General features: G+C 46.7%; 1 protein-coding gene across 1 annotated transcript in view; it reads left to right on the top strand.

The window, feature by feature from the left end:
* The window catches only part of PRKCH (protein kinase C eta), a 119,857-nt gene that overhangs the window by 92,028 nt on the left and 11,542 nt on the right, over nt 1–16,287 (top strand). Inside the window, exons 11-12 of the mRNA XM_072865707.1 lie at nt 6,961–7,099; nt 8,061–8,249. Coding sequence (XP_072721808.1) covers nt 6,961–7,099; nt 8,061–8,249 — 328 coding nt within the window. The remainder of the gene's footprint in view (nt 1–6,960; nt 7,100–8,060; nt 8,250–16,287) is intronic.

The raw sequence follows: 16,287 nt of genomic DNA, 5'->3' as shown, positions 1-16,287 counted from the left end.
GAATGTATTTTAAAGCTTAGTCATACTTATCCCTGTGAGTGCATAAGACTGATACAGAGTGCCTTTGGACGTACTGAAGAGCACAGATGCAGGCGGGTATGGGGATCTCCCTCTGTCTTGCACAAATTCAGACACCCGTGACCTCGCCCTCCAGAGCGGTCCGTGGCTGTGTGCTCTGGTGTGAGTTTTCAGAGGAGTTTAGCTGTGTGTTCTGGCATTGTATCTGACCCCAGACGCGAGTCCGTATTGCATCACTTTATACCATCCTGGTGTCTGCAAGAGAGGTGGAGCCTGCTTTGGAGGCTGCGTGGCCGTAATCCATCGTGCCTCTATCCTAACGCACAGGTGCAGAGCGTTTCCAAAGGTTTGTGCTCTGCGTGCCAGCGTGGGTGGGTTTGGTGAAGCAGAGAAAAGCCATGAGGCTCTGGTATATTCTGCCACGTTCCCCTTCTGCAGCCCTCTGCGGAGTCTGTGGGACGTGCTGTGGTGGGATGAGGCCGTAAAATCCCCAGGAATGGTGCTGGGCTCCTGGCTGGAGAACTGCTCAGGTACTGAGGTGCCTGTGGGATCAACCTTCCCCACAAGCCCCCACTGCCTCCCACGGCTGCACAAAGCAGCCGGCAAGGACAGGCGGCTGTCTCCTGCTGTATGGCCTAGCAATGAGTGTTAATTTTCAGTGGAGTTTCACTCGCTTATACCACTTATCCTGGGTCTGAGTTGGATTCTTGTATCATTATGTCAGATTTCTGCTTTTGCTTTGTTTCTGAGAAATGCAGAAGTTCAGCCTGGAGCCATTGTGGCTGTATTTACGGTCCCTAAACACGTAAGCGTGCTCAGCTTTTGAAAACAGCTTCTGGTTGTTAAGACAGTGCAGAAGGGCACCTTGCTGTGTTTCATTCCTACTTTCTGGTAATTATGAATTACAAATATCTGGAGAGATCTTCCCTTCATTTCTGTCCCGTTACGTTGCACTGCAAGTTGCAGTATGCCTGCCACAGTCGGGCTGTCTGCATCCATGCTGGTGGTCCGAACGGGTTTGCACCTCAGGAGTTGATTGGAAACTAGACGGAACTTTTTCTTTACCCAAGAGAACGTTTTTCGAGAAAACAAGGATTTGAAGTTATGTTTTGCAGTCCCTGCGCTGTATTTCGACGTTACTTCGTGCAGTGCCTGGAAGGACAGAGAGCATGGACTAAATCCCCCAGGGTTCAGGGGCTGCACTGTGAAGCTGTGGGCGCATAAAGCAACGCTTTCCATCTCAGCGTGTCAGCCCCAAGTGCTGGCGTAAGCAAGCGGCTACACACTGGTTATATGCTGTATAACTGCGCTGAGCCTTACCTCCGGTTCTTCGCCTGGTTCTGCACCCAAGAGGGTGCCCTCTGTAAGCTCCAGCTGTCCTGATCTTCCCCTTTAAATTACGACAGGAGTCGAATTAGAGGAAGCCTCCGAGGCTGGAAGGCTTGTCCTCTTATTTGGCAGTAAAACTCAGGATTTCAAACTGGTTTTCTCCAGCTCGGTGCAGCTCGATCTTTTTCTGATCCCTGCTTTGTGGCTCCCTTTTTCAAAGGCCAGTAACCTGGTTTTTCCATTTGTGATTTCAATATTTCCCCCTACCCTAAAGACGTGGTAGCAACTAAGCAAATATCAGCAGCTCAGCCTGGATTTTTATGTCTTAGCTCTGGTCGAATACATTGCAGGTGTCTTCTTCAGCCTGTATTTACTGCTGCCTGCTTGACACGCAGCTTTACCACGGCTTAGGAAATTTGCTTACCTGTTCCTTGATACTGTGAGAATATGAGTTTCTGGTTATCAAAACCTACTTGACCATAAAAATAAATTATGTTTGGCTGTTATTAGACAAAAGTGGGAGATGTGAACCTTTTTCTGTGAAGGAATTTTTAAGTGAGTTCTCTACAACCCAAGGCACATGGGATTGGAAATAGCCTTAATTCCCAAAGTGATATGAAATCTTGGGAACAAAATTTGGTGTGGAAAGAAAGATAGAAAATTGTTCCAGATTTTGTGGGCCCAAAATAATTGTTAGGGCTTTTTTAAAGCAACAGTATTTTTTTGCAACTCAAGAGTGTGGGTTTCAAGTAAAATAAAATATTTTGGTTTGGGTGTTGTTAATGAATGCAAGGGAAAATGGGAAACGATATTAGCTTCACATGACTATTTAGGGCTTTACATAAAACTGAGACCTCCATCTGTTCTCTTCGTTATTTAATCAACATATTGGTTTAAATCTGTTGTCCACTGTATTTGGAGCAAGGCCTCCAACTTGAAAAATCCTACCTCTTCAGTAAGTATCTCACCAACTGTGCTGTTCCGCCGGTTGTACATCTTTCGTTCTCCTCTGTTGAAGTCGCTTCATTTTGCAAAAAATAATTACACTTTCACTGAAGCAGGAGTTGGAAATGTGTATTGCTTTGGCTACGAGAGCAGGCAATAGAAACACATTTTTCTCCATCGTGATTCAGTATTTCTATGAAATAAAATGACTTCAGCAGAAAAGGTGGAGAAAAATAAAAATCTACTCCCTGCTTGCAAGGGGGGGCTTAATGCACATTTGCTCACCCCAGAGGTGTTTCCAAAAGAATGTCTAAATGGCCTTGCATGCTGAAGACTTAAAAAAGCAAAATTTTCCCTTTCAGAAATGCCCAAATTATTAATTTAGCTAATTCCAGGTTTGGGGATTTTATTTTTAATTGCGTATGTATATATTTTTTTTTAACATTTGGCTGGAGTATTACACTAGTCGCACCTATGTTTGTGGCTAGCTCCCACTGCTCTGTACCTACATCTTTCGTGATTAAATGGTTTGCATCGAGATGGGAACAGCAGGCTTTTCTGAGCTTTAAACTGGCCCTTTGGAATTACCAAACCTGGGGGAACCTCGAAGCAAGGCATTGAAACTGGAAGATAGTTTCTGCCACCACTACTCCTGCAAAGAATATCCTTACTACATGCACAGACCTAACAACACAGGGTGGTGAAACCAAAAGAGGAAAAAAACCCCAAACCTCATCCTTTCAAATATAATTTCTACATCACGAGGGAGATGATGTGAGCAGAGTGAGTGGCAGGTATGTGTATAACACCTATTCACTGGCAAAACTCCCTCGTGCAGGGAAATCGCATTTGACAGATGCTTCAGAAAAGGACCGGATCATCTGCAATTGTAATTTTGTTTTTTTTACAAACGTTAAACTCAAGCAGCAGATGTATAAAGAACACTTCTTCCAGCGAGTGACGCTGAAGCAGCTCATTTTGTCATTTTTTCTGGGTCTAGACTAAACGGAGGCCGTTAAGCCGATGTGCTGTAGCTGCCTGCGAGGACAAAGGCTGCCTTTCTGAGTCGGGATGAAGCCTGTTTTCCAGTGGAGGTTTGCCAGTGAAAGGCAGAACCTCAGCAGGACCTTAGAAATGCAGCCCTCAGAAAACCTCTCCACCGTTATTGCTTCATTGAGCTGCTAAAAATACTGAATGGAAAATGCAAGTATTAAGGAAATGAGGTAGATTTGGGCTTTCTGAGCTGGATGACTTCCAGTTTCATCAGCTTCCCGGAATCCTTGCTACGAAAATGAAGAGCTCCTTGTAAATCTCAGAAACCTGTCAGTGTTTTTCCTCTCATGCGGCCGTGCTGGTTCACGGGGTATGGCGCGCAGAGAGACCTGTCAACGTCGAGCAGCGAGTACAGAGCTTACGACTGCTGGGATCGCTTGAGACAAATGCTCAAACATGAGACCAAACCACGACTTTCCCAGAGAATTGTGCCATGGGGCTGCCAGAGAGGAGCCAAGTGGCCAAGCCTGCTGCTGTGCTGGCCCACAAGACCTGCTCCAAGGGGGATGCGTGGGGCCATCTTCTGTGGCCTTGCCAAGTGAAGAGAGTTGAGGAGTCTTGTTTGGTCACAGGAGGTGGTCTTCTAAAATGATCCGCACGTAGCCAGAGCACCTGAGCAAGTGAGAGCAGATTAATGTCACGTTACAGGTTATGTGAAAATAGAAAATGCAAGTTTTGTGTTTCACGTTGCTGGAAAGAAGTCAGGAGAAGCCGGTATCCCAACTGCAGGAGGAGACAACAGGCGCTCTTAATGGGTTTAATGTGCAATGTAGAGAAGCCAGAGGGCTGGAGGTTTGCCTTTGGTGGTTAAAACTGTACTCGCTCGGCAAGAGGCAGGCAGTTTAAATTTAATGGCTATTACATATATAGAGGCTCTCTGGGAGGACGCAGCAAGCGCGGAGTGCTCTTGCACCTGCAGAAGCTCCTGCCATCTTGATGATGAGCATCATGCATTATAGAGCTAGCAGGGATTTCGGGCTTTCTGCAGCATGTCCTGCGGGGCAGAGGCTGAGAAGTGGCAGAGTGGCTGGCGATCTGGTCTGCAGAGCTGGCCCTGCCTCGTAGCTGTGTCTTGCCTCTGCTCCTCAGGCTCTCCATGAGGGACTGTAACCTGCTCACTCCGTCAATGTACGTGACCGTGTTTCTGCTGGCTTGGATATAAGGAAGGTGTATTTTGAGGTATTCCCAAAGCATGCCAGGACGTGGCAGATGTGTTGGGGAGTGAGGGGAGGTTTGGAATGGGGATCCCCAAGCAGGTTCACCAAAATTCCCCTTCCAGTCACACCTTTAGGGGCACCCCCCAACAGTCAGGCCTGCCCAGGACCGAAAAGGTGTTTGCTGCATTTACAACCGAGCCAAGAATAAACTGCGTGTTTCAACCACATCATTGCAGATTCCTGGAAACAAGGCCTGCCTTCATGCTTGGAGGGCTTCCCTGCTCTGCCAGGAACCACAGGGAAGAGCAACAGGAGCTTTGGCTGTAAACTGCTGCTGAAGGCGTACTGTCATGGGCGAGCATGCACAATAGCTCTCACTGTGCTTGCCTAAAGCCTTTCCAGGACAAGCCTTTGCCCACATGCCTTAGCAGCCATTTTTGATTCTCAGAAAGGGAAAAATAAGTGTCTTCTGCTGAGCATCCCACCCAGAGCAAACACTACAGTGTAAGACAGGCGTGGGCACTGTCCTCGGCATCCACATTTCACTGGCCACCAGATAGCTGGTGGGCCTGCTGGGAAGGGCAGCATCCTTGCAGAGGGCTTTTTGCTGGCTTGTGTCGCCATGCCGTGTTAAAGTTGAAGAGAGAGGATGTATGATCTTGTGATTAAGATCCGGAGCTGGAATTCAGGGAAGCTGGTGTTCAGTCTTGGCTCTGGGGGACATGGGCAATTTTCTTAACCTCTACCCCTCGCTTTCCCATCTGTTCAAAAGAGGCTAATAATACTTTTTCGTATCTCTTTAGGACAGGATGTGGCTCTGATTGTTTAGCACAATGCGTCATTGATCTTTCCACTGCAACAGTGAAGTTGAGGGCGAGCTGTCTCAAGCTCCAGCGAGGCTTCCGGTGGTGGTGTGGGCTGTAGAAATGCCAATGCACAACAGAGCAATCGACCACCTGATTTTCACTTTAAGATCATAGACGGAGGATGAACGGGATCAAGCTGGATTCAGATTTTCAGCTCACCCATAGGTTTTCATGTTGATATGGAGATGCTACCACCTATGTTACCACCCTGCCCATTGCTCCCCCTTCCCAGGGAAATAAATGTCCAAGCAGAGGGCAAAATGGATCAAGTTCCAGCATGGATTTCGTGAAGGGGCCCTGAGACCCTGAAATGTGTTTAGTTATTTGCTCCTTATCTGGGCATCTGAATGACTTTGGAAGTGGCTTTGTCTAGGCCTATAAGGTGTCCTCCATCTCAGTCAAATGGCGATGGTAACACTTCCCTGCCTCAGGGCTGCTGTGAGGGCTCTGTGCAACTCGTGGGCGAATACCTGAGACAGTTCAAAAAATGAACTGCAACCTATTTGTACTGCACAGAGCTCCCATCATAGCTCTGCTCCGTCCGTGGTGGTGCCTAGAGCTTGTCTGGCAGCTGAAAAGCTACGAGCTTGTATGTATTTTTAGGAAGGCATTGCCTAAGTCTGCAGATGACCCAGTGCTTTCTGGTCATGTTCCTGATGGTGCTTCTGACTGTGGGCTATTCCCTCAGGCAATCTCAAGGTCAGGCAAGCTGATAAGCTTTGTTAGGGCTCTGTCATTTTGGCAGCTCTGCTTTTGATGAGGAGCTCCTGGGCTGTTAGAGGTGAGTTGGAAAATGTGCCTTTCTGCAGCTTGTTTGGCTGCAGGTCTCTTGTGACAGTGACAAGGAGATCCCCACCCCAATGAGCACTATGGGGGACATTCATTTCTTACATTAGTGCAGTCCTGCTGGAATCGATACATCTGGGAGGACTTTAAGACTTTGCCTTATGATGGAGGCATCCCATGCTGGATGAAGATTCCCCTGCCCATGTGGCGTGGTGTCGGCAGGGACTTTCTTTTCTTCTCAGCTTGGACAACACTCCAGGTGGGGTTTATCGGTCAGGCTTACCCCAATATAGGGAAGTCTGGGACTTAACCCCCCACACCTCAGGAGAAGAGGGGGTCCGCTGCCCCTCTGAAGAAGCCTTGCACGCCTCCCCGGCTTCAGCTGCGTGCTCCCAGCGCGGCGCGTTGCTGAATCAGAGCATGTCCCATGCGGTGCGTTTTGCTGCATCGTAACACCGTTACGCAATTTAACAGCTCTGGCAACCTCTGCTCCAGTGAGTCCCAGAGCTAAATGAGCAGGAGCTCTGCCAGCTAGGCTTGTGGTGTGTTTGGAAAGCCATGTGGGCGAACTCGTATAGCACCTGCCCATATTAAATGCAGTTCGGAAGACTGATGTTTGTTCCTCCCTCCCTTTTGTAAGAGATGAAGCAAAAGAAAACCCCTCCTGCATGACTTCTGTTTATTTTTTTATGATGATGAGGCTTGTCCAGTTTACAGGTTAAGCTTCTGAGGCCTGGGACGCTGCCTCCATTTGTGCTGGGGCTGCTCCAAGCACGTAGCGACTCGGCGAACGATTCTCGTTGCAGGGACTTGAAGCTGGACAACGTGCTGCTGGACTACGAGGGTCACTGCAAGCTGGCAGACTTTGGAATGTGCAAAGAGGGCATTCACGATGGCATTACCACAGCCACCTTCTGTGGTACACCAGACTACATCGCTCCGGAGGTATAGGAAACCTTTCTTTGGCCAGGAAAACTTGGTTACAATATGAAAAGCCTAGGTTAGCTTTGGAACAGCAAGTGTACTCTCTGGTGTCTTTAGCTACACCTTATTTGACTGCCGGCTGCAGGGCTTCCTCCTAGATGTATGCTTGTATTATCAGTCCCTTGTGCAAGCAAAGCATGAGTAAACCTTCAGGCTGCTGTAGGCACCAAGATAAGCCTGTATTTTTCTTCAGGAAATGTGAGGTGAAAAAAGGAGGCACAGCTGCAAAAATCTTGAGAGGCACATACAGATACTGGCCCAGTTTGGTTTGAAAGGAGATTGAATTCTCCCTCGTTTCCCAGTTCCTTTTTCTACCTTCTCCTGTTCCCTGTCATTCCCCAGTCTCACTACAAAATTAATAAACACCTCTTTAAGGAACAGCTGCCCTCCAGATGCTGCCAGATGTTCTGACAGGGTTTCAGATCCTTCTTCAACACAATTGAATTTTTGTCTGTGGTTGGTGTTTGTGCCTTTCTCACACACTCGTGCTCCTTCCCCTCTCCAGCTGAAAGCCTTGCTCTTGGAGCTGGGTAAGTATTTCCTTCCCAGGGGCAAGGAAAAGGCGATGTCAACCCGCACACATGGCTGCTCTGCCGCTTCTGAGGCTCAGCCAGTTTTGCTGAAATGCCCCTTCTCCTCCTGCTAAGCCCTAGCATCATTTCTAAGGGCTTGTTTCCCAGGTGACCCTCTGAGCAGCCAAGCTAGCTCAGCCCTTGTTTACTGCATCTGATGCACCTTTGTGCTGGTCTAGGGGTTCCCAGCTTGAGGTCACCTCTATGTTCCTGGACATACAGCCAGCCTAGCAGAGATCACTGGTAGGACGTAGCGAGAACTTCTGTGTTAATGTTTCCAAATCCTTTTTACTCCCCTGCTCAGTTTAAGAAGCTTCAGGGTTGATATTTCTTTCCCATTCCTTCTTCAGATCCTGCAGGAGATGCTGTATGGCCCTGACGTAGACTGGTGGGCCATGGGCGTGCTGCTATACGAGATGCTGTGCGGCCATGCGCCCTTCGAGGCAGAGAACGAGGACGACCTCTTCGAGGCCATTCTGAATGATGAAGTCGTCTACCCAACGTGGCTCCAGCAGGATGCAGTGGCAATCCTCAAAGCAGTGAGTTCCTTTGGCCATTTGTATACTCTCTGTCCTGGCTTTCTTCAGCCTAAATCTAGCAAAAGAAAACAGGGCTGGGGTATGGGCACTCAGAAATCACGGTTACCCTGACCCTGACCCTTTTCTTATCTTGGATTGAAGGGTAAACAACAACAAAAAATCCTGCCACACTTAGGTGTGTTTGCATAGTTATGTCCTTTACACAGTTCAGCAGCCAACTTGGCAGGCAAAGTGTGTGCATGTCTGTGTGTCTGGGCATTCCCCTGCTGACTTAATGATTTACAACATATGGTCATCTTCCAGAACAGAAGCAGCCAGTATACACAGTATTTAATCAGTAATTTTAATAATCAGTAGTGACCATATGATTTCCACACGACTGGAGTGGCGAAGAAGTGAGGTCTTCATGAGAATCCTTCATTCTGACTGTTGGGAATACCAGCCGTCCCCCAGGGACTGCTGTCTACCTGCATACAAAGACAGGTTTTTGATTTTTGTGTTTGGGAGAAAAAAAATGGGGCTGTACAGCAAACAGTTTGAGGAGAGCTGTGGCTGGCTACACTTAGTCCTTGTTCTACCATGTATTCCTGAATTTTCCCAGGAGCTCTCTTTTCCACATGCCTCACGTCTTTGCCTGTGACATGGGAATGAAGCTTAAGATTTCAGGCTGTGCGTGTACAAACAGTGCCTAATGGACTGGAACTGCCTGGCTTTACTGTAATGAATGAAAAGTTGATTAAATGATGAGGGTGTTAACCTACAAATCAGGAGATCTAACTTGGCTGTTCTGCTACTGACTTCTTCCTGCCCTTGGTCAAATCACTTAATATCTCTAAGTACCCATTGGAGAGACAAGGACCAGAGTATTTCCTTTCCTCGCAAAAGCACTGTGAACAAAGATGCATTTAAGACTGGGTGCTACTAAATATTGTGGTAATAGAGGATCTAATAAATAGTTGGATAAGATAGTAATTTATAATAACTTGTGGAGCACTGACTCAAAGAAATGGGTTAACGAATGATGGGACCATTTAAAGGAAAGCAGAGAGTTTGTTTTCATCAGATCTTTAGTAGTGAGAATCTGGAATTTTTCTGCTGAAAGGTTTCTGTTGGATATGAACTGAGCAACTACTTTCTGTAGCTGAAAATGCTTCTAATAAATTCTACAGAAATCAACTGAGAATAAAATCCACTTCTTGAGGAGGCAAAGGGTTGTACTTTGAAATCACAGGTTGTGCTCAGGAGTGATCATTTGTCATGCTGAAGACCCTCTTGGGTTTTGGAAATAACCAAATAAAAATAAATAAATAAAAAATATTTAAAATAAAAAAAAAGTGACGTTCAGACTCATTGCAGCTTCTGGAGCAGCGTTCTTATTGTTGGATTGGGACTCCTGAATGCCTGAGCCACTTCATCCTCTGCAGTGACAAGTAATAGCGGAGTGAATTTGTTGCAGGTATCTTGCATAAGTATGAGATGGAGGTAAAATGTGGTCAGATAGATGCTCATCATAACAGGAATTTCAGGGTATAATAAAATATGGTTTGTATTTTAGCCTCTTGATGAAATGCTTATTTTCCTAATTCTGATAGGAACCTCGTAGAAACAGCCAGTGCAAGCTGCAGTCGTCCCAGGCTGCTCAAGCCCATGCTCAGAGCCCAACTTTTAACAGCGGGTCCCTTCTGTGATTAACAGGCAAGCAGCATGATGAGAGGCACTGGAGAAAGAGGGCCAGAATTGAGGAGGGAGCTAAGAATTTAAATAGAGATCAATCGAGCGTTTCCAAAACTGCACAGGCAACTTCGCATTGCAGGTTATTTGCCTGAAAAAGGTCTCCTCTCCAGCTGCTCTGCTTGTCTGCTGTATCACGTGTTGCTGGTGAAACCCAAATGAAAGCAAAACTGCCTCTCTGAAATGCACATACTCACTGCCTCTCACAAATGCACAGTTGCTCAAGAGAAGCACTACGCTATGTCTGCTTTGGGAAAAAGGCTGAAATTTAGGGCATTAACCAGGAGCCTTGTGATTAACTACTGGGAAATTGCAACTGAAATTTTTACTGGACCTTCAGTTCTTCAGTGTTTCTGTTCCCTGGGTGGCTGCTACCTGGAGGTGACTTTTGCATCTTATTTTACAGTGCTGATGATAGTTGGCTGCAGCCTGAATTTCTGCAGCTTCACAGTAGCTGCTTTTGGGATCAAGAGCTGTTCACTAGAAGAGCTCCTCATTTCCTCCCTTATGCTGAGTTTTTAGAGGCATCAGACCGTGTTGGCTTTAACAGGAAGGAAACATCCTGTCATGAGATTGTCTGGGGCTCTACATTAAAACAGAAAAAACCCACAGACTGATTTCTTTTGAATGATAACAAATGTGATCACTGTTGAGGTATTATATTTGCAGTGTACTCATAATGTTTGGTCAGTATTTTTAGGTGTCAGTGTAACAGAGAGTGGTGAACCTGGCTTTTTTGTTCCCTTGTGGCTATTTTATGAAGGAAGACAGTAGACTTTCTAGCAGCTAAATATGTAGATTTTTTTCTCACAGGCTTCTGATGTGAATATTATTTCCTCTTAGATACAGCATTATTACTATGTAAGCATCTTCTAATCACTGCTGTGTTTACCTCCAACAAAAAGTGAACTCGAGCTCCCTGATTTACAGCTGTGGCTGCTTTCTAAGTCATGGTATTAAGAGCTCTGGAACATTAGAGCACTCAACTACTGCAGTGACATAAATGATTATAAGTAATTACATGGCATAATAATAATAATAACCAAAATACGTCCTTAGGACCTCATTTAGGTCACTGGGTGTTCCTGGCGTGTTTTTGAGCACTGGTACCAAGGGAAACAAAAACAACCTCAGTGCCCCGGGGACCTTGTTTAGAATTGAAAGCAGAAATACTTGTGCTCTAGAAAAAAAGTATTTTTAATCTATTTCCCTTTTTAATGTTTTTTTGTCCTTGATATTTTCCCTGAAGAGCTGGGGAAAGAGTAGAGCAGAGCTAATCAGTGTAAATCAGCAGGATTTTGCTGGAGTCAATACTCTCAGAGGAGGGAAGTAGAAAATCTCACTCGTGTACCCTGCCCCGTCTGAGTGTGTCCCTGGGAAATTTAGGTATTGACGGTTCAAGTCAGGAGGAGAGGACTCAAACTGAGGTCTCCCCTGCTTGTGGGGCAAGTCGAACTGGGCACGGATTTGCTTGTGAGAGTAAAAAAAGTGCAGGAAAGGAGAATTGCTGCTGAATGGATTCAGACCACTTCAGCTCATTCTAAACTTAAGTTTTGCTTTGATTTTGATTCCCCCCAAAAAAGGTTTCTCTGTAGCCCTACGTGAATGCAGTCACAAGGAGTTTATGCCAGAGGAGCTATTGGGTTTGCGTCTGTAAAATAAATTCTTTCAAATACTCTTTGCCGTCAGCTGACAGGGTAGTCACCAGTGTCTGATGATGAAGAGACTGTGAAAGAGAAACTTTGTGAGCATGCAGAGAGCAGAGACTGCCGCACCGTTACCTTCTACGGTGAGACTGCAGCTGGGGTTTGCTTCGTTACAGCATGTCGATGTTCTGAATTTGTACATTGCCACTAGCAAAAAGTGCTTGAGCAAAGAGGGTGGCTTTCCAGGCAGCCAGAGGCTTTGGGATTCAGCTGAGTGAACTGCAAAATGAAATACAATCCTCTCGTTTCTCATAAGCGGGGTGGTATTTTGACAGCATGTTTCGCTCACTTCGTGTATGACTTTCTCAAATGCAATTCCATCGCGCTGTCTTGCTAACAGTCAGGCTTAGCTGGAGGAGAGAATGAAGGGACACAGTGAAAATCGGGTCCCAAAAGTCGATGGTGTAATGGGAAGCAAATTCACACGGAAAGCTGCAGGGATTTTCCTTTCCAAGTCTGGTTTCAAATGAAGAGAGAAGGGCTAAGCCTATTGCATTGCTCCGTGGACTGATGATCTGAAGTAGCAACGGTTGGCCCAAAGGGTTGGAAACTTGGATGAGCAATTGCAGCTTAGATGTTTTCACTCTGAGCCAGGTAACAGCAGGGGCTAGAAAGCAGCATCTCCCCGGGAAGTGTTAGCATTGCTCTGCCTTCTGTACCCTGGAATTCTGAACTCCTGTCAAGGCTGAGGCTGCTGAATCCAAGGGTGTCTCTTGGCATAATGTGAGCTCTGAAACACCTAGCTGAAATGCTCCTTCCAAAAGTGAGGCTTGGGCAGCCTTGCCTGTAGCTGGATATTTTGGGGACACAAATGAAACTAAAGCCTGTTCTCCCCCTAACTGGTTAAAAACATGTATTTTGAAGAAAACATGACCAGAGTTAAGAGACTGGGCAAAAATGGTTATGTCCCACTCCAAGTGGTTTTCATGTGAAAAATAAACACCGGACAAGAAAAGGGGAAGGTGCAGAGGAAATTGGCTGTGGTTTTGGCAGCCTGCACTCCCGCCCAGCGCAGGTGGAACAGCATGGGGGAATCCAAATGCCGGTGGATTTGTTCGAAGAGTGAGAGGGACTGAAAAGTGAGGGAGCTCAGCCGAGAGCAAACATGACCCGTATCTCCAAGAAAAATGATGTCAGCAATACAGTGCCAAGGATGCAAAAGAAAAACTTGAAGCTGATCTGTTTTTCTAGAGAACAATAGCCTGGAAGTGACGTTGACTCAAAAGGCAAATACTCTGGTTTAGTGTACTCTCCGCTGCTTTGCGTCACTGAGTTCACTTCCCCGCTCCGGATACGCTGGTGCTCTCTGCACCCCGACAACCCCACTAAAGTCTAACGCACACCCCACCACCTCCCCATCCTCCTTTAGACTTTGCTCTTGCAGACTTGCTTAACCCTTGCATTGCCAGGTTAACATCAAGGGGCTGTCATGTCTGGGAATTAGTGCTTTGGACTCAGCCGCAGCGATAATGATGCTCTGTGGGTCAGCAGAGCCAGGTCCTGCTCTGATGACCTGTTTTATGGACTTATTTTTGGCTGTCAGAGCACAAGGTGAGGGAGTTGGGATTTCCTTCCCAGCTTCTGCCAGCAGCCAGGAGGGAGCGTGCATGGCCCTCGGGAGCAGCCGGAGGGGCAATGGTAAAATGTGCCACAATTTAAATCCCCTTTGCCTCCAGAGAGGCTTGAAGCCTGATCTAGAAGTCAAAAAAGCCGTGATCTAGAAAGGAAAAACCTCTTCCCCCGTTCCTGTGGGCCCATCTCACAGACTGAAACCCAGAAACTAGGGCTTTTCAATTAGTTCCTTAGGTTTTTTTGCTTGTTTGTACAGCTAAAACACAGCAATATTCAATAGCGAGGGCTCACCAGCAGTGTAACTTATCCCCCTTTGCTAGGAGGCAGCATACGCAGGTTTTTCTGGAGAACAAGAAAAGGGCTCAGGAATGTTGCAGTGCAGACGGCAGCCAGCCACTTCATCTTCAGCGGGAGAGAGGTGTGGGGGCCCTTCCACAACAGCTCGGCCAATTTTCATCTTGTTAATTAAAAAAGCCACTCAAAACTTTCTACAGAAGTTTGTCATTCCTTTGCTGCCCAGAAGAGCAAATATGAGGCCGCCTTAGGTCCCTCAGTCACTCAGCTAACCATCAGACACAAGAGACTTCCCCACAAGGTACTATAATGAGTAGTGTGTTGCTCCACCACCAATTTCTCTTGAGTTGATGGGGAGAAGCCTGTGGCTTCTTCTTTCAAAATGTGGCCCAATTCTACCTTAAAACAAAAGGTTAAGTTAGAGGGCACTAGCGGTGAACTGTAGAAATGCTTTGTGTATCCATAGGCACACGTAGAAATAAGTTAGGTAGCAGTTTGGAAAGTGTGTGTAGGTATGTTAGGGTTTTCTTCTTCCCTAAATTTGCAGGTGATACTAGATGAGGAAAAACTAAATCTGAAGGGTACCCTCCTCCGCCTCTCCTTCAGTGAAAATGAGCCCATCGTTTCTCAGGAATTCTGAGTGACGGCTCCTAATGAGAGAGAAATTTGATTATTATGTTTGTGTGTGTGTGAGTTAAATCCAGGATTCCCTGGGGAGTACCCGGTTCGGGTGGTTATTTCTTGCCATTCCAAAGAAAGTCTGAGGAACTTCTAATGTCCGCGTTGTCAGAGCACAGGGCAGCCCAGTCTGGCTGGATGCAGGATAACAGCTCTAGCAGAGCCCTTGGAGACTCAGGCTGTGCTGCATGCACTTACCATAACGGGCTGAGAAGAAAGAAGATTGGAGAGAGACAGAAAAGAAATTTCCCTAGGCACTCCACCCAGGCCCAGCTGAAGGAGAGAAAGCAAAGTGAACACTGAGCTGTGCTGCAGGAGGAGTAAACTACCCATCTTAGGGGGATGCCACCATGGTTGCCCAAACCCTCAGTGAGGAGCCCCTTTGCATGTGCCGTGGCTTATTTTCAGAGAGGCTTTCTGGACGGTGAGTGCTCCGTGCTGAACCAGACTGGCCCCACCACTGTAAGCAACTTGAAAATGCCATTAATGAGGAGAGGAGGCAGAGGGCCAGGGTTTTTACAGCAGAAAGACGTAGAGGCAGATTTTTAATGTAATCAAAGCAAACAGCCTGCTGTGACAGAGGAGTGGAGAGGAAAGGGCTGGTTTCAGACTGCTGGCAAGGACATCTAAGTTCAGGAGAGATGTGGATGGTCCAAGCTGCCTACTGCTGCAGCTGCTCGCCCCTACCGTCAGCGCGGAGGGTGAGGTCTTCTGAACGTTGGAGAAGTTTATTCTCTTCATACACTGCACTTGCTCGGGGTCCAACACCCCTGGATCCTGGGAGGTCAGAAGTAGCTGCCATCAGCTCAGATACCACAGCAGGTGTCTGCATCCTCCCTGCACGCTACAGCAAGCAACACGACTCAAAATACCTGGGCTGTGCTTTGCTTGGCACATCCAAGCGCAATGCGTACGTGCTTCCCGCTGCCTTTGTGCCTTGCCTTTTCCCTAAGCCCTGGGCGGTCAGTTTGGCCACTGCGTGAGCTAGACCAAACCCCCCTGTTTGTGCTCCCCAGGCCTCTCCTGGACTCTTATAAGGTGTGAAACGAGGCAGCCGTATGCTGGTGGTGCAAGGTTGCCTACGTTTCCTTTATGTCACTCTGCACAAGGCATACGTCTCTCCTTTGCACTTGCATCCTACAGATCCAGGCCAGGTTCTTTCTTTCCAACAGACAGAAAAAGGCAGAAAATCTGTTTCATGTGCAGTGCTGGAACAGCCCGAATGAACTTGTTTCTGAATGAACCAGATGCCGGGAGTATTTTTTTAGACAAAGATTAAAAGGAAAAGGAACAACACAATGGTTGCCCACTGAAATCAAAGAGGGAACTAGATGAGCTCATTGCTTTATCCTCAGAGCTGAGGAGCCTGCTAACAAAGGCAGATATTAAAAATGCCTTCAAATATGCCAATAAATTATTCTCTTTGGCATCTCTTCAGAGTTGGCAGGCTCCATAAATCCTCTTGCACAGTTTGATTAAGCTTTGGCTGTCAGAGTCAGGCCAATATTTGAATCTCTCTGTGAAACTCTATGTGGGATCTGTGTAAACATTTTTTTCTTTATTTTGTGTTTTAGAAATGCTTTCATCTTGCATTTCCTGGTTGGCTCTGGAGCCTCTGCAGCAAAAGCAGGACTCCGGAGCCTGTCATTTCCCAGCTGGGAAGGAGTTCTGCAGTTTTAAATGATCTCTCGTCTAGACCATTTTTGCCATAAGCGCACACTGGTGAAGTGACAAGGCTGTGCTCCACCACAGATTGCCGCCTTACCTCTTTTGCCTGAGCGTGGATATCCATCTCTGTAACATGCTGCCTCCTATGCTTTGCCTCCTAATTCTCGAACAGCAAACAGCTTTCCCCAGTGATGTTAATCTCTTCTGTCGATCGATCACACCCCTTTCTGATGTGCTCCTCTTCCCCACAGTAATAGTCCCATGCTTCTGAATAATTAACTGTGAAAGAAAACTAAAGCTGTCTCTATATAGCTTGCCAAGGCCAAAATAATCTTGAAGTAGTCATTAGATCTTTTACCTTTCCAATAGGCTGAAATTAGCTTCTTGTT

This window comes from Ciconia boyciana, chromosome 6 (genome assembly GCF_034638445.1).
Source record: "Ciconia boyciana chromosome 6, ASM3463844v1, whole genome shotgun sequence".
NCBI lineage: Eukaryota > Metazoa > Chordata > Aves > Ciconiiformes > Ciconiidae > Ciconia > Ciconia boyciana.
This window is presented reverse-complemented; position numbering and strand designations above follow the sequence as displayed.